At 43.9% G+C, this 21,739-nt stretch overlaps 1 protein-coding gene across 3 annotated transcripts in view; it reads right to left on the bottom strand.

The window, feature by feature from the left end:
* SMC6 (structural maintenance of chromosomes 6) overlaps window positions 1-9,544 on the bottom strand; it is a 918,345-nt gene extending 908,801 nt beyond the window's left edge. The window contains exon 1 of one of the 3 annotated variants that reach the window (XM_085610645.1): window positions 9,453-9,544. Coding sequence is in view for 1 of the 3 variants with exons in the window: in XM_085610643.1 (XP_085466769.1) it covers window positions 9,253-9,265 (13 nt within the window). In the remaining 2 variants the exon portion in view is untranslated. Of the gene's footprint in view, window positions 1-9,252; window positions 9,396-9,452 lie in introns of those variants that run through there. The other 2 variants (XM_085610644.1, XM_085610643.1) reach the window with 2 other exon arrangements.
* Window positions 9,545-21,739: the final 12,195 nt, after the last annotated feature.

The raw sequence follows: 21,739 nt of genomic DNA, 5'->3' as shown, positions 1-21,739 counted from the left end.
CCCCTTATCAACTGTGATTTTACTGGCGCTATCTGGTCAATAGCCTGAGCCAGGCTCTGTGTTAGATCTGTGTATTCTCGGTCCAGGCTACATTCCAGGTCTGAGGACTGATTCATTGGCGATAGCACCTTAGACAAGAGCTATTAAATCAACCTCAGCCCATTTACGGGTTCTCCTGGTTTCCAGCGATGTGTTATGTATATGGCCATCGATAGGTATCATGCAAGACACTAGATGGTGGTCAGACCATATACATTGTGTAACATCTTTAAGAGTGACATTTGTGTCTGTCGTCCACACAAGGTCAAGAACATGGCCTTTAATATGTGTGGGAGCATCCACAAGTTGTATAAAACTCAGGGCAGTCATTATGGTATCCAATTGACGAGTGGCTAAGTCCCAATGGGGGTTATCCCAGTGCAGATTAAAATCTCCTGTCACCAAGATTTTCGTGTATCGGGTACGCAGGTCCGACATAATAGGTCCAAAGAGCTCATAAAAGAGTGGGGTAGATTTTGGTGGGCGGTAGACTGACAAAACCACCCAGCAGACATTATTCGTTGTTATCTTTACCCCAAGCAAGTCAGCTAAGTCCACTGATTCAGATAACAGTCTCTCAACGGATAGGCTCTTTATAAAGAGGATTGCTACCCCTCCCCCCCGAGCACCTCCCGGTCGGTTCTGCCATATGGCATCATAGCCCCCTGGGAGAGCGGCAATGATGTCAGGCATCGAGTTATCGTCCAACCAGGTCTCTGAGAGGGTCAGGACATCAATGTCATTGTCCTGGAGTAAGTTATATACTTCGACATGATGACAATGAAGTGATCTAGTATTTAAACTAGCAATCCTCAATATAGAGTGCCGGCCTGAGGGGGTAACCTTATGAGGGCGAGATATAGCATGATTCTTAATAGTCATTAGGGTTACGCAGTCCGGACACCTCTCACCTTTATCCAGACTGCGCAACTCCTCTGAGGAGTAGGTAATCCTGTAGCCAGATGTCCGAGCCTCCGGGCCCGTCCGTGCGCGGACGGGCGCAGACGGGCTGGACTCTGGCGTGACTCCAGCGATGCTCCGGCGAACCGGCCGCGCGTACCCGCTGCGCGTCAGCATGACCGGCTTAAGTACCGGTCTAGCGTCCTTGTGACGACTAGACCGCACCGATCCTCAGCCCTCACCCAATATGTCCGCCGTTCTGGCAGTGCAGTACAATGCAAATGGGGAAAGGGGCCCGCTCCAAACGCGGTGCTTTCAGGTTTTTTAAATGCAAGTATGTGGCAGGTGACGGTGAAATAACAGATAAAATCAAGGTACAATGATAAACCAATTTTAAATTAAAGAGCAAAACGGGAACTTTAAAATATGCAGTAATGCTCCTAGTGAGCGCGCTACGCTCTACAATGATCTAGAGCTTCTCTGTGTTGCCGGAAATGATCTCCAAAGTTGGGGGTGGAGCGGAGTGTAGTTACCTTTGTGAGGGAACTATACGCTGATGCGACCGCCAGGGTGAGGTTTGGGACCAGTGGAGAACTCACTGCGTCGTTCGGAGTGGAGAGGGGCTTCAGGCAAGGTTGTGTCCTGGCTCCCTTTCTCTTCACCCTTTACACCAACGGACTGGAGAGGGAGATGTTGAGGGGGGCCCAGGACCTTCCTATGGTAGGCAACCGTCTGATACCGGCTCTTCTGTACGCAGACGACGCGGTGATATTGGCCCGCACCCCAAACGAACTACAGAGGGGCTTAAGCAGGTATGTATCTATTATGACCAATCTGGATCTCAAGGTCAACATTGGAAAAACTTTCGTTATGAAGGCTGGGGTTGGCAAAAAAAATAAAACTAGAGCTATTTATTAGAATAACGAAAAACTGGCGATCACAGATAAATATCCTTACTTAGGTGTCATGATTGACCAAAAACTAAGCTGGAAACCGGCAGTCGATGTCAGGAAACTTCAATTTATGAGAACTACCACCGCCCTTGTAAATTTTTCCAGGAAACTAGGAACAAAAGCTCCCGTGGAAATGGTTAAAATTTACAAAGCCAAATGTATTTCAGTGGCTCTGTATGGAGCGGGTCTATGGGGCCACGTAGCCGTGGATCCCATTCAGGGGGTAGAGAACTCTTTTTTGAGGTACCTTCTTGCACTACCAAGCACTGCTGCAAACTTTTCTTGCCACCTGGAATTGGGTCTTCCGTATGTGGCACCGAATTTGGTCGTCGGAAAAAACAGTCTTTACTCAAACAATTATCCAAGACTGTAAAGCTCTGGAAAACGCACCCAGATCTAGGTGGTTAGTTTATGTTAAAAGTTTTTTAAGCGACCTAGGGCTAGTAAAATATTACTATGATCCCACCTTGATTCAGGACATACCGAGGAAGGTCTTTTATAAACTCTGTCTTAACCACCTCGAAGACCTGCGACTCACCTCAGAGGTCATGAAGCAATCAGTTAGACATAGTTTGACTGTTCAGACGGGTTTTGGGATACAGCCTTACCTAACTTATAGCATTACTGCTTATGAACTGTTTCTTTTGGTCAGGTTTAGGCTGAATTTTTTCCACCGTTTATTCGTTTTCCCGTTGAGAAATAATTGGGCCAAAACATTACCTCCCTGTCCCTGCGACGGGATTTCTACCCAGTCCACAATCCATACCACCCTCTTCTGTAAATATTATATGGATCAACGAAAAAAACTACTTATCCCTTTACTAAAACGCATGGGTTTTCGCACTTGTCGTCCAGCTTTCCTTTTTTTACAGTTATTGGAGGGGGCGGGGCTGGTCTATATTGTTTCCAATTTTTTACAGTACATTATGCACCATAGAACGAATTTAGGTTGATCTTAACGGGGTTTTAAATGAATAGGTCGAGTTGATGATGGGATCTGAGTGTTTTTTTAGCCCATATTTATTATATATCCGATTTTATTGTTAACCGATTGTTAAAATTATACTGATGCTCCTTGCCCAGACACCTTACATGCACTGTCACTTTAGCCGTGATTAAATTCCTGTGATCATTTTTGTTTTTGCTGAATTTTATAATGATGGAACTTTTATGAGATGTCTTACCATTGTATTTTTATCTGTATCTTTTATGACCTGTCTTCGGAAGGCCGAATAAAGAAAGTTTTGATTTGTTTTGAACTGCTTCCCCACTACAGTTACCCAATATGGGCAAATCAGACTAGCTGCAGTTCGAGGTCCGCAGGACCCCAGGCAGAGAGCTTGATACGAATTCGGCGGAATCGGGGTCAGAAGCTGCAAACCCATCAACGGATATGGAACTGAAACAAAAACTAACCACTATGCAGTGAAGCCCAACGAAAATAGATGGTAAGATTGATGCGCTCACGTTTCGGATGGATCAGATGACGGAGCGCCAGGATAAGCACACAGAGGCTGGGCCCAGTAGAGAAGGGACTTGGATACGGCACATGTGCTAAATGAGGAAGCTGCAAAATCCAAAAATGTGGACAAGCTACTTCACATTCTACAACTGAAGACGGAGGACCTCAAAGCGTGCTCAAGAAGTAACAACATCTGAATAGCGGGAGTGGCGGAATCCACCAACATAGAAAACCTGGGAAAATACGTGGAGAACCTCCTCACCATACTTCTGGGGAATGACACTTTCTCTGAGATATTTGTTGTGGAGCGTGTTCATCACTCTCTGGCGCCAAGACCAATTCCAGGTGCAATCCCATGTCCAATTATAGCGTGACTCAAACTACAGAGACTGTGATGCCGCATTGCTCAAAGCGATAGAACTGAAAACACTATGCTAAAAGGGTTTCAAGATATCTCTATACCCAGATTTTACCCAACCAGTCCAAGAAGCACGAAGGCTCTTCCTGCCAGCCAAGAGACAACTACGCGAGCTCCAGCTGGAATATAGTAGGTTACACCCTGCCAAGCTATGGGTGATGGCAGAAGGGAACGCATATTATTTCACAGATCCCAGGCAGGTCTCGCATTTCCTCAAACAGAGAGAGAACACTGGAACTCAGCAAAAATCCCACCGACACACCCCGAGCGAAGAAGAAGCTATTCAGGACTCAGAAGAGCAGTAGATAGTTAACTATGTTGTTGGAATATTAAAGGACAAGGAGTGGAGGGAGCCTAACTTGTGATATCACTTCTGAGAGAGGTAATGTTTGGTGTGTCATGGAGTGAGATCTGCTGTGGATAACATTTTCCATAATATCTTTGTGATGAGCAGGGGAGCCAACGCAGCATAAGGACTTTACACCCGCATTACTGGCAAGACCGTTTCCGATCTACGTCACGGCAGGTTCCTTACCTCTGTTAAGACATTAAAGAACGCTCACACAGCATGTAAATCGTAGGGGGATAAATGAGACAAAATGTGATAATTGCTGCTACACATACGGTTAGAAACTCAGAGTACATAACAGTGGGTGACATCCACCCCCATGTGTTTGCCACCGAATGCTTATTGGTGGTTTGGGTTATGCAGCGGCTGAGGGTTGAAGATCAAAATACCAGGCAGGGACACAACTGGCTAATACACAGATGTGATTTCTTACATGGAATGTAAGAGGACTTAATGACCAGAGAAAATTTCATAAAGTGGTAGCATATCTCAAAAGGCATGCAGTGCAAGTGGAAATCCTCCAGGAGACACACCTAGCACACAATAGCAGCACACTGACACCACAGTGCCTGCAAAGCCATTACTGTGCTGCAGGATTCACCTTGCATGCCCGTGGAGTTCTGATATGGGGGGACTGCCGATCCAAGATACAGTTATAGGAGGTTTGCATTGCTCCAGGAGGCAGGTATGTGGTGGCCCCCTGCCGCAAAGACCACTCGAAGTAGTGCTTGTAGGGGTGTGAGGCCCGAATTACGATGACCCACAGTTTTATCATATACTTAGCGCACGCTTTTTACAGTAGGACAATCTGCCACAAATCTGGGGAGGATATTTCAACTGTGTACTGAATCCCGCATTTGATCGTTCCAAGGGCCTCCCCCGTCGTCCCTCTGAAGCCACATGTGCACTTTGTGACATTGGGGACCTACTCAATCTAGTTGATCTATGGAGATATCAAAAGCCCCAAGGTACTGGATTCACACATTACTCCGCTGTGCATGACACACACACATACACAGGTATTGACTACTGGCTGTTGTTCAAGGGCTTAGCGTCACGGGTCCTGCACTGCAAACCTCTACCACGCACTTACTCTGATCAATTGCCCATACTGCTTGATTTGGAGCTTCAGGGCTGGAGGGCAGACGCGTTCACATGGCGATCCCCCTCTTACTCTCTATTAGCCCTGGTTTTTAAAGCAGAGTTAGCTCAGTCCATAGAAGACTTCTTTACTGATAATGTGGGGTCAGTGGAGAGCTTTGCTACGGTATGGGAAACATTTAAAGTTTACACCAGAGGTGTCACAATCGTCAAGCACTTAGGAGTGCTGAAATCTCCGAGAGGTAGGCTCCCGCTCCTGGAGAAGGAGTTGGCAGACTTAGAATCGAGACACCAACGCACAGGAATGTACTGGGTGAGTTTAAGGCTAATTTGGTAGAATATCACACCACCAACAGTTAAGTTGTACACATGTGCTAATATACCACAGCTAGGCTATATGTGAGGGGGAATGACCAGGTGCAACCCTGGCGGCTCTCATGCATCCCAAGCATGAAGCAGGGGGGATTGGGGCACTTCTAGACGAGGAGGGGCGAAAGTTATATGACGAAGATAGCATAGCAGATATGTTTCGCAGATATTATGCGGACCTATATCACAAACGTATTGTCCCAGATAAGGAAACTATGATCGACTAGTTGGAGCATATAGCTATGACATGGCTCACCACAGAAAACAATTGATGGCACCGTTACACTCGTCAGAAATACAGGAAGCCATCATGAGCATGCAGGCCGGTAAAGTACAGGGAAACTATGGGCTTACGGTGGCCTTTTACAAGGCTTACCAGGATCTTCTCCTACAGCGCTTGATCACATTGTTCGAGGAAATGGTGCAAACCGGTGTCATGCCTCCCTCCAAGCATGAGGCTATGATTATCACCTTAATTAAGCCAGGCAAGATTCCCAGTGAATGCTCCTCCTACAGACCCCTCTCCCTGTTAAACGTGGATACCAAACTGTACACTAAGATATTAGCGAATAGGCAAGCTCCTCTATTACCAGGAGTGAAACGGCCAGAGCAATCTGGATTTGTCCCGGGCACAACATTACTTCTAACCTCTGCACCCTCTTTGGCGCAATACAGCAAACAGTTCCAGAGGGGAGGGCCGCTGTAGTTTTCCTTGATGCCGAAAAAGCGTTCGACTGGGTCGAATGGGCATTTCTGCCACCAGTACTCCGCCGTATATGAGTAGGTGAGGTCTTTCAGCGGCTAGTTGAAATACTATACACAGAACCAGTGGCTCGAGTCCTAGTGGAGAACACGGTCACATCCTTGTTGAAAATACGTTTTGTGGAATCTATTGGAAAAACAGGCTGGCTCAGTACTGTATTCACTGTACGTTAGTGGATTGGTGCTTATGGTTCAAAATTGGGAGAGAAAATAGAGTTGTGAGGGCCCTTAGGTCACTAGGGATCACCAAAATGGGAGACCTATTTAGAGATGGGGCTGTGAAGAGTTGGGAAACACTTAGGAGCGAGTCGGAGTCTCCGACAACTATGGCCCGCTTTCATCATTTTAGAGTTAGGCACATGTTACGTGATCTCCTGGGAGACATGCTAGAACCCCCAAACCTGCCAGCACTCTCATCCATGATAAGGGAAAAGGTACGCACTAAACTAATCACAAAACTCTACGCCTTTCCACAAGGAGTCCGTAGACCATCCATGATGAAGGCGAGACAAGAATGTCAGAGGGAACTAGGCACTGTCATAGATGATGAGTGCTGGAGGTATTGTTGAGCCATGATCAGGGCTATATCGTAAAATGAGAGAGAGACATAGAATTATCCAGTTCAAATATATTAACCAGGTATATTATTCCCCGGAGAGACTATACAGATATGGGTTACAGGACATAGCAGCATGTGACAGATGTTTGGAATGGGAGGCTGGTTCTATACATGTTGCCTGGTACTGCCTGAGTGGGTTTGCGTTTTGGAGGGCGGTCATACTAGAATTAGGAAACATAACAGACACTACACTGGAGATGGACCCCTTCATGGCCCGATTGGGTTATAATAAGAAAGTAGACAAAGCGAATCGCAAGTTGATTGCCATTGGGCTATTATTGGCAAAATGGTGAGTGGCGATGCGATGGGACAGGGGCCTTGTTTCGACCTTAGAGGCTTGGCACAGCGACATGATATATTGTTTCACACAGTCAGAGGTATATAACGAATCACTCCCCCATTGAAGTAGACCAAAAAATATTTGGGGAACTAACCAAACATACCTGGTGGGGAAGGAAAATGTAATTATTTTTTTTTAAATGATAATCAATAAAATAAAAAACAAATAACATAATTTACAGCAAAAATTGAAAGCCTGTGTTTGTAAAAATGTATCCATGCATGTCCATATGGGGCTTTATCTAGTACAATTTTATATTTACTTATTATTTTCCATCTGAATACCATGTTAAAATATCTATGCATTTATACCGCTTATGTATCTACCCATTTATATATTTTCTACCCACTCCACACAACAAAATATTCCCTACCTCCACTCTCCGACTCATCCCAAACCTTTTACTACTATGAATTAACTCCCAAATAATCCTTTCTAAACTCTTCCCTCCTCTATCCATCCTTTATCCTATTCATCCAACTAACAGACTCACATGTTTACCACTCCCAATAATAATTTATATTTCCCTCTACTAACCGACCACTAATACACTTGTGGGTCTCGGAGTAGCGTGCTACTTGCCGAAAAGCGCTTCAAGCTCCACGTAAGTGCAATATATACACACAATTATTGCCCTAAACTTTTCTCCGTTTAGTATCAAATGTTTATTTCATGAGTTTCCGTACCAGATACAGATACCTAACAATACAAACTGACAGATTGCATCCGAACCGTGTCCACCTCTTATTGATTTCAGACCCTTCATGCTGCAGTCGAGTTTTGATGAATGCCTTATAAATGTAATTTATTAACAACTCATCCTTCTCCGAGTTCACAGGAGCCGTCAAAACCCTCTTCTGCAGCTTGAAGACCTGCCCAAAACTTGACTAATAAATATATTTATTTCACCCACTGAACATTAAACATTTCCCTGATGGCCAATGCATTGCAAAACTATGTAAAGACGAAAAACAAACATAACAACAGTTATGACTTCTTATGCAGCTGAGAATAGCTGTTGTTAGACCAGTTACCAAACCTCAAAAAACAGAAATACTTGAGGTGCAATATTAAACAGAAATTCTTGAGGTGCAATATTCATAAACCTAACGCCACATCAATGACATAACTCGGGCCACAAATTTGACACCTCCTTATGGTTACAATGCAGGCTTAATGATAGCCCTGAAACAGTAGTCACATACGAGTCTCTCCCACTCGAGTAAGCAATTTTGTTACAGAACTATAAAAACCCTATAGAAATGAAAGAATGTGCGGTTTCCTCCTTTGGCTGAACTTGCAGTAAATTCAATGCAGAAGTTAAACTTTCTAGCAGTACTCAGTCAGCTGAATTACCCTTTGACATACTGTAACCTGGACACACGTTTCATTCCATTTTCAGTGGTGTTAATATACAATATAACTGTATCTAGGGAGGCACGCAGGGTCCTTTTGTGCTAAATCCCAGAAGGTCAGTGATAATAATTGGACTGCCCTGCTCGCCTCCACTTTTAAAGCTAACCACTCAAAACACCCATGGTTTTTTGGTAATCTATGCAGTGCGCCGTTATACTAGTTCTGAACATAATCTTTAGTGATTGTATCACACCATTTACCAGTTACACAAAAAATGCTTTATTTACTGCTTGGAGAAATACTGTGGTTTCTAAACTGAGCAAGACAATTGTACTGAACGTATTGAAATACGCTGCTGCTACTAACAACCTTTAAAATACAACTACGCAATCAGCAGCGCCCTCTAAAGAAGATAGGTAGACGGTAACACTCCTTGGCTAAATTGTAGTGCGTTTTTATGCAAAATTAGGGCTGAGGTCCAGGCTTCTAAACTCGTCTAACTGGGTAATAACAGAATGAAAACTTTTACTTAATTGTCACTTAGCATAGGCACTAATCGCAACGTAAAAACTAAATATACCTACTTACACAGATCATCTGTAAACTCAGTCTATTACCGGTAAACCCAGCTGATCATTCAACGGATATCATTCGTTCAATAACTTTACCACTTCTGGGTCGATTAACAACCAATCCCATGTTTGATCATATTCTGCTAGACCTTCTTGGAGGGGGCGGTACTGACGATATGAGAACTATCCTAGGATTTGAGCATTTCACTCACCTTAGCCAATCGCAATACGCCGCACAGGATTTGAAACTGCTGATTGGCCGCGATCTTATTAGCATGCGCTCATGTCCGCAGCAGTTCTTACTCCGGCTGTCGGCGAGTGGCTCCGCGCGTTATTTGTAGCGCCGGCTAGCCGAAGCCGAGCTGCGTGGTTCAGGTACACGTGAGGTTAGTTAGTTGCGCGCCAGTTGTTGGCAACCAGGGTCTTTCACGGCAGGGTATCCAGATTTGGATGCTACCTCTTGGATCAGAATGGTGCAGCATGGAGCGAAGCGGGCCAAGAAAGATCGGAGCGAGCTATAGTTACATCCATTTTCGCGGCTCCTTTGGGGTCGGGTCTGGACGCTTTATACGTTCCTGGGGCTCACTCCGTCACGTGAATGTCACACAGGTTGCAGCTTTGGCGCTTATTGACATTGTATAAATAATGCTTATGTGCTGGTGCCAGGGCTTCGTTTCTCACGCTTTGCTCTGTTGCTTGCTCACCCGGGCGTACATGGATCACATTCTGCGTAACGCCCCAGGGGAAACTATGACTGACTGAACAGCTCCCTTTCGGCTTGGCTTTACGGCCAGAACTGCCGTCTTTGGAACAGGGGAACCAGTGCGAGCCCCGATCTCTGTCCAATACCTAAAAAAACATCAACATGACATTGTGTCGTGGCACTGGTGCTCATGTAGAGCGCTCCAGTACCCCAGGTGCAAGTTCGCGCCATATAAAACTGCTCAAATAAGCACATGCAATTTAAACACTGGTCTACATGGTTGCTGTACCGGGGATGCTTCTATTCTGCTGACAGGAAACAAACCTTTCTAAACTCTTCCCTCTGAATCTTCCCCTCCAAAAACCCCTTTTTACTCGCATCCAAAAGCCTCCATCTACTGCTATGACCTTAAAAAAAAAAAAAAAAAAATTAATAAAAAAAAATAAAAAATCCTTCGCTCTTCTATCCCTCCACTATCCTTTTCAATCAAAATAACAGGCTAATCTGTTCACTTCTCAAATTCCGTATTCCACTATACTAATTCACCACTAATCCTTTAAGGGTTCCGGAGTAGCGTGCTACTCGCCAATAACGCTTTTCAACACCCCATCAGGGTTACAAGCGCTATATAGATGCAAACCTTTTTCCCTTTTCCACCCCTCCCCAACCCTTCTCAATCCAAATAACTGACTAACATATCCACCACTCAAATTAATTTAATGTTTGACCATACTAATTCAACACTAATCCTATGGGTTCCAGAGTAGCATGCTACTCGCCAAAAAAGCACTTCAAAACCCCATCAGGGGTAGCAAGCGCTATATAAATACGAACGTCTTTCCGGCTTCTATCCTGCCACCTACCCATCTCTATCCAAATAACTGAATAACATATCCACCACTCAAATTACTTCATATTTCGCTATATTAATTTTCAACACTAACCCTTTATGGGTTCCGGAGTAGTGTGCTACTCGCCAGAAAAGCGCTTCAACACCCATCAGGGGTAACAAGCGCTATATAAATACAAACCTTTTCTCCTCTTCTATCCTTCCGAATCCTAATAACTGACTAACCTATTCACCACTTAAAATTTACTTGCATGTTTCACTATACTAATTTAACTCTAATCCTCTATGGGTCCTGGAGTAGCGTGCTACTCGCCGAAAAAGCGCTTTGACGCCTCGTCAGGAGTAGTAAGCGCTATACAAATGCAATTACAATACATTTAGGAAGCAGTAGGTCTATACTGGACAAGAGTGTGGAGTTATTTTAAAAAACTGCTCGTCCAAAGGGCAGAATGAAACGGGGATCTTCATGGCCTTTAGAATAATCCACTTGCGCTTCTTACTACCAAAATCTTAGCTGAACCAATAGAGACCCGTTCATAGCTCTTTTATGATAGTTGTGACATCTTGAGAGCGTAATTGGTGCAATTTAGGAGTACTTTTCAGTATATTTTTTATTTAGGAAATTATAAGGATTGGGGCTTATTATACAAATGCAACACAGATCCATGCAGAAGGTGCATTAACCTACACATACAGGAAGATCATTGGAACCTAGGAACCCTTAAATTACAATCTCTGTATTTTGTATTGAAACCTCTTAACTATCTCAGTAGAACTGAAATCGGTGACTTGTAGGAAAAAAGTGGATCCCTCCAGTAAATATATTTACAGTTTTGGGGCTGGGAGTAAAACCTAAACCAGTAGCTCTGAAGTTGGTTCAATTATTGAACAACAAATTACACCTATAAATCTTGAAGTCACATTCATGTAGCACCTTAATCACATTTATAACACACAACATACAATTAAACTTTTTGCAATTTAGAAATAATGTTAATTCTTTTCTGCCTTTTACCCAGCTCTGGGTCCCTTGCCTACAGACTTATTTCTTTAACATTTTGGCTGATCTTGGTTATTTACTCTACTCTTTGCGTTTTTATCCTAGTACCGCTCCTATTTCTGTTTTCTGGCCTCTTGCTTTGTCCACTCTTTCATCTTGTTCTTCCTGCTGAAGTACTGTAATTGTATTTATATAGCGCTTACTACCCTAGACGAGGCGCCAAAGTGTTTTTTGGCTAGTAGCACGCTTCTCCGGAACCCAAAAAGGATTAGTGGTGTATTAATATAGATTATAATTGAGGGGCAGAGTCTAGAAAGGGTTATTTTGGAGATCATAGTAGATGGTATGAGTCAGAGAGTGGAGGTAGAGCATATATTGAGAGAGGTATAAGGTGAAATGTAGGGGAGTGCATCAGAGACAAAGTTTTTTTTTTTACAGTGGGAGTAAAGTAATACAGAGATACATAAGTACATATTTATATCAAGAAATACATATATATAGATACATACATATAATAAAATTAAATATCAATATACACAGGGATATACTGTACATTTGTGTTTGAGTATGGTGGGTATGTAGGATAGAGCCAACTCTAGAGCAGTCTTATGAAAATAAGATATTAATCTGTGGATCTTATGTTTGAGGGTAATGTATTCCATTACTGCTTGAACAGAGAAAGATGTGCCACCTATGTTTTTTTTCTCTTGTATGTTGGGATTTTGAGGCGAGGTGCCAATCTGGAGTAGATGTTCCTTTGTTGAATGTATTTATTTTATTCATGATGAATTTGAGTAAGTTATCTGATTTATTTGATCACTGCAGGGGCTGACTGTTGTGTCACTAACACCTGACCTTACCAGTGTGCTTAAAGCTTCACCTTAATGGTCATTAGGCATTCTTCAGTGAGAGGTGTAGGAAAGTAGGATCTTTCTGGCATAGATACCCTCACTTCTTACCTGGTGTCAGTGTGTTTTGACAGTTGTTTATTGGGATTCAGCTGATCAGGACCCCAGTGACTGTGCGATCTCTTCTAAATTTACTGGTAAGTTCTTCGTTCACTGCACAATTAGCATACTGGGGTACTATTGTAAGTCCCTGGTATATGGTACTGAGGTACCCAGGGCATTGGTACACCAGGGGTATCCCATGGGCTGCAACATGTATTGTGCCACCCATAAGAACCCATGCAAACTGTGTCTGCAGAGCTGCCATTGCAGTCTGCGTGACAGGGTGCATGCACCCTTCACTTCAGATATAAGGTTTCCCTTATATCCTGGTCATTGCACTTAAAACCTGTAAGTCACCCCTTAGGGAAGCCCTTCAACCCAAGAACAGGGTGCATGGTTCTAAGTGTGTGGGAGCCCCTGCTTGAGCAGAGGTACCCCAACAAACACCATACTCAATTTTCTGGGTTGTGTAAGGTACGTAATGGACACTAGAAAGTCAAGATGTCTAGCTACATAATGGCTGCCCGAACCTGGTCATGTTTGGTATCCAACGTGTTGGAATCATGCAACAACACTGATTCCAGTGATAGTTACATGGTACCATGTACTGACGGGCTCCTTAGAGGACCCCCAATACCTACCTGTGTAGCGCTTCTGAGCGCCACAGGACTGCATTGAATGGCATATTTGGTGCCCTCCATGCATAAACCAGTTTTACCCAGTTCAGGAGCTGTTGGCTCCCGCTCTGGCACAAAGCTACACAAAGGACAGGGGAGTAACCACCCACTGTCCAGCTCCTCCCAAGGGATGTGCCCCAGAGCTCCTCCAGGTGGCCACTTGATTCTGCAATGTTGAATCTTGGCCCTTGGTAGCATCGGACTGGCTAGGACATCTTGATTAGCATCCCTGACTCCCCTCTGATAGGTGGGTTGCCACAGAAGAGGTGCTCCCCTGAGCATATGCCCTTAGATTTGTCCCGACAACAACTTCTGGAGCAGACTGCTTGGCTTCTGAAGCTTGTTCAAAGACTCTTCTGCTGGTGGACACTGGAACTCTGCTGTTCTTCAATTCAGGACCAATGACAAGACTGTTCCCTGTAGGAAGAATCCTGTTGCATCTTTGTCCCTGTGCTTTTCCAAAGATCTACATCTCTGTGGACATGCATCCACTAAGTCACCAAGGACTCAGCCTGAAGGAATCTCCCTTGAAGTGAAGGAGTCACTTCCCTGCATCCGCAGGCAACTAAATGTCGACAATCGGTTTCCTGTTGTCCCACGGACATCCCCTGGCTCTGCAGTACAGGTGGTGGTTTGTTGGTTCCCCAGAGGCCCGACAAATCTTCCCTACAAGTTGGGAGACTCTAGTCCCTCTCTAGCCAACGGTGACTGCCTCCCTGTGTTTGTCGTTGCCAAGGCTTGTTGGCTGTCTCCATGGAAGATCTTCAATCTCCAAGCAGCCCCTGCCTCTAGCACTGCACAGCACCAACCACGGCGTCCTGCCTGCATCTCTTGCCTCGTAGGGCTTCTTCTCATGTTTGCTGCTGCGGCTTCCTTGCGACGCCTGTGTCTGCTGCCAGAGGGTCCTCGGGGGTGCTTCACAGATTTCTTCTGGCTGGTCCTGACTCACCCTTGCTGCGTTAGTCCCTCATACCTTGCTGGCCTGCATTTTCACCCGCAAACCATTGTTTTCAGTTGCTAAGGCTTGTTGGTGGTCCTGCCGGCCCAGACCGTCCTGCACTCCTCAACCGACGTGGGACAGCTCGTGAGAGGCTCCTGGTCATCTATAACATTGCCGTCTGGTCTTCAGATCTGCTGTTTTCTTCTCAGTGCACCTCAGCAAGAAACTTCAATCAGGGCTGATATCGTCCTCCTGTGCCTCTTGGTTACCTCTGGGTGGTTTGGAGTCTGTCCCCTCTGCTTTCAGGTTCTTCTCGTCTGTATTCTTCATCCTGGTCCACGAGACGCTGTAGCTGCAGAACTTCCACGACCCTCCATTGGCGTCTATGGAGGTTTCTAACATCACTTCACCATTATGCACCCGGGCTCCCTGGTGCAGGTTTCCGTCTCTCCTGGATATCGACAGGTGGGGTGACTCTCTAACCTTCCTTCCTCCAAGTGGTTCCTTCAGGGTCCGTTGGGAAGGGTCCTAAAACTCCAAACCGTGACTTACATGTGTTGTCCTATCGACGTTTGACCAGGTGTAACCACTTTGCACCTGGGTGCCCCTAGCTACTCGCCTTGAGTGGTTCCTTGCTTACCCTGCGGTCCTCCAACCTTGGGTACTGGTACTGTTTTGGTACCTATTACACATTCCACTATTTTAGTATATGGTTTTGTCCCTCCAGTGGGGCCCTATGTGTTTTTCTACACTACTTACCTCGTTTCGAAGTATTTCTCGTGTGTAATTGATACCTTCCAGGTAGGAGGTATACCAAGTTGGTGTGTAATAATAAATATAAAGTATTTTTCTACTCACCTGGTGTGGTTCTTTCTTTGTGTGGAAAAAGGTTACTGACCGACCAAAGTGGTACAAGCAATTGCTTTACACCCTACTGGATAAGCCTTAGCTGCTCTCCACATCTACGTCTTGAGAGCTGTGGTTTTCAGGGACCTAAACACTATCACTAAAGGTTACTTGGGCTCAGTGCACAGTGCCTCACCGTAGGTGGACACTATATACTGAGCTAGCCTTCTACAAGAGGATCAAGTAAACAAGACTACAAAAAGTGCACAAGATCATCATGCTGAACAGATTCTTGAATATCTACGATTTTAACTATCTAGTCTGATATGATTCTGATGAAGAACTAGACCAGTTACCTGCAATGGTTAAGTCTTTGTGCTTTCTGATCTGTAACTACCTGACAACCCTTTTCCTGGAAAAGCCCAGACTGATGTTTTGCAAGTTTACTATGAATTTTAAAGTGGACATGGCATGCTCCTAAATAGATACATATAAAGGCCTGCACCACTTTAATTGACAGCATCGAGTCATTGTGGTAAATAAATACTTTCTATTGTAAAACCTCTTCTTCAACAGGAGGCCTGTCATTTGCAGTAACTGTGATAATTTAGTAGTTTTTCAGAAAAAAACAACTACCTTTAGAGTAATTATAGTAACTACCTCTTCGCCCCTCCCCTTCCAAGCTCTTTGCCAAGTCCCTGTCTTGAGCACTTGAGCCTGCTGTCCTAGATGATATTTAGGCAAACCTTTTTGTTTGTTCCTCAGGTTCAGTGAATGGCCCTTGTACACCACATATCTTAAAGCTAGGTCAAGACACACAGTCCTTTTCTCGGCCAGCTGTTCAATCTCTTGCTTCTGGTACAGTTTCTACTAGCTCGGATCGAGCTAGTATTATTTGTTCCTTTGCTCAAGAAAACTATCTGCGGACCCTTTGGTCTTATTCAACTGTAGACCAATTTTGTTGCTTCCGGCTATCTCCAAGATCGTAGAACAAATGTTATTCGCTAAGTTGTCAGACTACCTTAAAGCCAAACACTTGGTGGACTATTCTCACTCCGGATTTAGACCCTCCTGTAGCACTGAAACAGACTTAGTGGCTGTCACCGAACATCTACATTCCATTCTGCATAACGGTGGCTCAGCTGCATTGATTTCAGATACCCATATGCAGCCTTTAATAGAGCAGAGGTCTTCAATATGTAGGGCGCGATCCCCAGGGGTGGCGTGGAGTTCTGGGAAGGGGGGGGGGTGCATTCCCCAGCCTCACTTGTGCCTGGAATCCAAAACGTTTGTTTTCGATCTGGAAAAAGGCAACCGTCCAAGGACTGCTAATTTCGATAGTTAAAATGCTTCAGCTGAAGTTTCATTAATTGAGTCTCCAGTGCTGTGAAAAGCTCGTACCGGAGTGCCTGCTTGCCTGAATGAAATACAAATGTGCTCTATTAGTTAATTTGCAAGTGTAAAAGGTGCTTGGTAACCGTTGATCAAATCACTCTAAGCTTTGTGATGACAAAGATTTGAGTTTTTCTGAGAGGCAGTGCAAAGAGTTAACAACTGAGCTGTGAAGTGCATGCTTTTAATTGTATTTACACAGCTGATGGAGCGTGCGGTTAGATACCAACCTCTGATAATCACTCAATCAATACATTCATTTGGGCCCATAAACTTTCATTCTCACACACACACTTAGGCTTGGTCAAGTTTAAGAAAAAAAATGCTTTAAGATAAATTTACCTATTTTCCCAACTGAAATTTTCACTGATCATAATTCTCTCCTGAGGTCAATAGATCATTTTAGTTAGATTTTGTTTGATGATTTAATATGCAATTCATATCCCTTATTTTGTTCATTTAAATAACCACAGACTCAACAAAAGTTTTAAATTTGATCTAGTAAAATCATGTGAGTGAATACAGTACAAACTCCGTATTCTCTGGGAGGATAATCAATTACTAATCAAAAGTCACCCTTATAAAAGAACATTACAACAACAGTGTTCTGAGAAAAAGAGGATAGAGAGAGCAGCACAATGACACACTACACAGAATTATATTTACTTAGGATGGTGTGGAAACCAACCCCCTTAACAAAGGAGCTGGGAGGGTCTCCTAATCCAGGATCAGAAGACAAAGGGCCTCAGGACAGGTCTTGGAACAGGCTTCATGACAGGACTTGTGACAGGATAGATGACCTCTTCTAGATGCGGTGCCAGCGTCGCACCCCTCTCTGACACTATCTTCCTCCTCGATTCTTCCGCGATCTTCTTCTAATAGCCTAATTCCCTTCTTGATTCTTCAGCGATCTTCTAATTAAATAGCTCGAAATTCCAAGTCAGCAAATCTCCTTCAGCATTCGATCAGCTCACAGACAACATCTCAGTCTCTCAGCATCTTCTTGTAAGGTGAGCTTAGCTACAGCATCAGCATCTCTGCTTTTCTGACTAACTAAACTAGCCCAATTATATCTTTACTTTGCTCGTGTACCACCCACTAATGTTTCAACTTTAGGGAAACTCTACTTCTGATTGGGCAGGCAAAAGGCATATGATCATCACACCATGCTAGCTGTTCATAAAACTTCTATAGTTCTTTATTTAATATTCCCACCCCTTATTACTTATTCACAAAATCCTTATTACCACCCATGTCCACAATTTTATCAATATAAAGAATACAATTTGTTACGTGCTTTTCCTTTTTGCAGTCAGTTCCCAGGGTATGTTGCCGCTTCTCCTCTGGAGGACATCCAAGGATGGCAGGGTGACTTGGATTTCATCTATACGGCGCGTGCGTGGCAGGTCACATGGGATACAGGCCACGGTCCCTCTAAGAACTATTAGAAAAGTCGAGAAAATTGAATAGTTTAAAAAATAAATGTTTTCACTTTATACCACCTATCACTACTCTAATCCCATTTACTTAAAAATAATCTTAATACTTTAGAAATTAGTGAAAATTTGTTTTAGTTTCTAGCATCAGCAGATGCCTAGCATGTGAGTTTTCAAGCGGCCATATTATTTGCATTTGCGCATGAGCAAAGTTTTCCCTCCAAAGCGTTAAAGCATCATTTTACGTAGAGGCAGCTGGCGCATGCGCAGGAGGATTTCCTGCTCTTTTAGCAGCCATTTTGGATTTTACTCGGGTTATTGGTTAGTATAACACATAGGCAAGCTTCCCCTTTATAAATATGTGATGAAAATGCATATTAATTTTACACAATACATTATTAGTAAGTTGTTACGGGTTTTATATGAGAGGATTGCTTACGAACAAGTCTCTTTTATACGAGTCCTTGCTCCATCACAGCCCTTAGTACCCCTAAAGTGGAGTGGAAGCGACAGTTATGTAAAAAAAAAATGCATTACATATGCTCAGGTATTACTAAAATCTACATTTTGGAAGCACCATTTTCTCATAAAACTATTAGCAAATTTTGTAGGAGTCTATCATACTGTATGTAATGCAAGTATAAAATAATGACTGACATATTCACAGTTCTTTCTGTCAAAAGCTGTGACCTTGTAGCACTAAAAATACACAAGTCACTATTCACTGCACAACCCAAGATTTAATTCTGTGGCTCTCTGGTTACTCACAGACCTCTGCAGTGCATCAACTAATAGAGGTTTCATAAAGTACGACAGTGCATTTCCCACTTCTTTAAAAATTTTTAAAGTTAAGCCCCCTATTATTTTATTTGTAGCAACCAGATGGTGAAAGACCTAAAAAAAACGTACAGAATATTTTGGGACTTATTCATAACAGAGCATCACTTTTTTTGATTGAGTAAGACAAAGCAGCGCAAGCCACTGCCCTGCCCTGCCCTATTCTATGTCAAGGAGGCGTTCTATGGGCGTTTTGTGGGGTTCCCACGCAACACCTATGGCTTTTGATGCTGCCCAGGTTTACAAAATCACATAAACCTGGGGCAGCGCCAAAACCTTACGCCACCCCAGCGGAGGTGTAACAAGGACAAATGTTTTTATTTCTCCTAATTTTTTCCTCTTTTCGTGTGAGCTGCATTCTGCATCTCACATAGAAAAAGGAAAACGCCTCTCGGGATTGTTTTTGTGAAGGAAGTTGCCCCTTCCTGCACAAAAACAATCTTGCCTAAGTTGGTGTTAAGCACCAATTTTTGCACCAACGCAGGGGTAAAGGACAGGAATGCACCGTATTTCATAAATACAGTGTATTCCTGCCCTTTCACATTAGCGTAGGGCAGCGCAGCACAGCATGACTTGCGGTGCTGCCCTACTCCAGTTCCTCATAAATGAGGCCCTTTGTTTTAGCTACACCTTTGACCATGCCCTCACGCTCACTGACTTTTGGTTTTCTTAACACTGTTAAATATTATTTCCCCACTGTAAGAAGTATTTTCTGTGGGAATTAAGGGCGTTTATAGTTGTCTATAGTTGTCGATGATGAGCAAAACCAGGTTCTAGATTCTTTTGTCTGGAGGGGGTCCTGCTTAAAAAGTTTTGACAAGGGCATCTCGTCATCAAAATGTTTGAAGACCTCTGCAATAGAGTCTTAACACCGTATTTTTCTAGACCGACCCTTTGATCTGGGGATCTGTAACAATGCTTTTAAATGCTTTCCAACTGTTCTAGCTGGCCAAAAGCAGGACATTTCCTTACACCCTTTCACACCTCTGACCTATCATCTCCACTATGGGGTCCCTTGGGGATCCTTCCTGAAACCTACACTGTTGCACACCTAGAGGACCCCTCTGGTTCATCTGATGCAAATGCCTTTACAGCCTATCCAGACAATACTAAACTTATAGCCTTGATCACAGGCAACAAAATGGTTACTTACCAGTAGTTTTGCAGCTTGAAGAATTTTCTGGATTCACATGCTGTCCATTAATCCGCCGTCCGGTGGGTGGGTTCAGAACTTTCCTATTGTAGTATCTCTTTTTTGTTGTTGTGGGTGTAGACCATGTGTACTCACAAACTTTCTCTCGGGGGCCATATTTACAGTGTGGTTTTGGCTGAGGGCCTCACCGGTGGGGGCAGGGTTAGTGGGTGCGGGGCTAGTGCAAAAAAAAAAAAAAAAAAAAAAGAACTGTGACCATGGGGTTAAATACAGGACCCTGCAGCAGACCCATTTGTCCAATGAGCCACCAGACCCGGCATACACACATCTATCTATCTCTCTATCTCTATCTTTATATCTCTCTATATATCTCTATCTTTCTCTCTCTCGCTCTATCTGTCTCCGTCTCTGTCTGTCTCTATCGGTCTGTCTCTTTCTGTCTCTATTTCAATCTGTCTCCTCTATCTGTCGGCCTCTATCCATCTCTCTCTCTCTCTCTCTCTCTCTCTCTCTCTCTCTCTCTCTCTCTCTCTCTCTCTCTCTCTCTCTCTCTCTCTCTCTCTCTCTCTCTCTCTCTCTCTCTCTCTGTCTCTGTCTCTGTCTCTGTCTCTGTCTCTGTCTCTGTCTCTATCTGTCTCTATTTGTCTGTCTGTCTTTGTCCCAATCTGTCTCTATATACATCTCTGCCTCTATCTGTCCCTGCCTCTTCTGCCTCTGCCTCTTCTGCCTCTATCTCTCTCTGTCCAAACAGGAAGCTTCCTAAAAGGCTCTTTAAAAGTCAGCTGTGAAAGCGCTTACAGCTGACTTTTAAAGGGCCTTTTGGGAAGCTTTCCGAGGGTGCTGTGAGGTCACAGAGGCGGGTAGCAAACACAGAAGATGGCATACGTAGAGAAAACCTATTTAATACTTAATTACTACGTATGCTCCTGCGGTCATCTTCTGAGTTTAGTGCTGGCCTCACTAGACACGGCAAGGCAAGGCAAGTGCAGCGGGCTGCCAATGAAGGCCTGCCGGGGCGTAATATGAATACCGCGGGTGTAGACTGTCCTCACCATTTGGGGCTTGGTTTAGCCTTCTCCTGACGTCAGACTCCCATCCCATATGCCTCTTCACATCGTTGCCATCTTCAGATTCTTTTTCCTGGTGACTGTCCATTCCATGTTACACAGGTTTACTTCTTATTTGTGCCTCATTTATGCCTTTGTTTAATTTGTCTTGCCTATTTTCCTGTGGAGGCGGGTTGTCGACTGTGAATTCAGAAAATTCTTCAAGCTGCAAAACTGCTCCTACTGGTAAGTAACCTTTTAGTTTTGCAGTGAATCTTTTCTGGATTCATATGCAGTGTATCGGTTTTGTAAGTTTCTCCACTGTGGTGGCTGGGTTGGAGAGGAGGTTGAGGTTTCAAATAAATGCTTCAGTACTCTTTGCCTCACTTGTGCTTCCTGTTTTTTTTAATCTGGATGTCGATTGAGTAGTGTTTTGTGAACGTATATAGTGAAGGCCATGTGGCTGCCAGACATATGTTGTTCAAATAAACATATGCCAGTAAGGCTAATGTAGCTCCATTCTTCCTTGTCGAGCGCGCCCTTGGTTTAGTTACTGGCTATATGCCAGCTTGTTTATGAGACTTGAATTGTTTGAGCTGTCCATCTTGCAAGGGTGTTCTTGGTGACACATTTCCATGTGTTACTGTCTGCCAATGATGCAAAGGACGG

The sequence above is a fragment of the Triturus cristatus genome, chromosome 6 (genome assembly GCF_964204655.1).
Source record: "Triturus cristatus chromosome 6, aTriCri1.1, whole genome shotgun sequence".
In the NCBI taxonomy this organism is placed as follows: Eukaryota; Metazoa; Chordata; class Amphibia; order Caudata; family Salamandridae; genus Triturus; species Triturus cristatus.
Note: the sequence above shows the minus strand (reverse complement) of the source record. Positions and strands in the feature narration are given on the sequence as shown.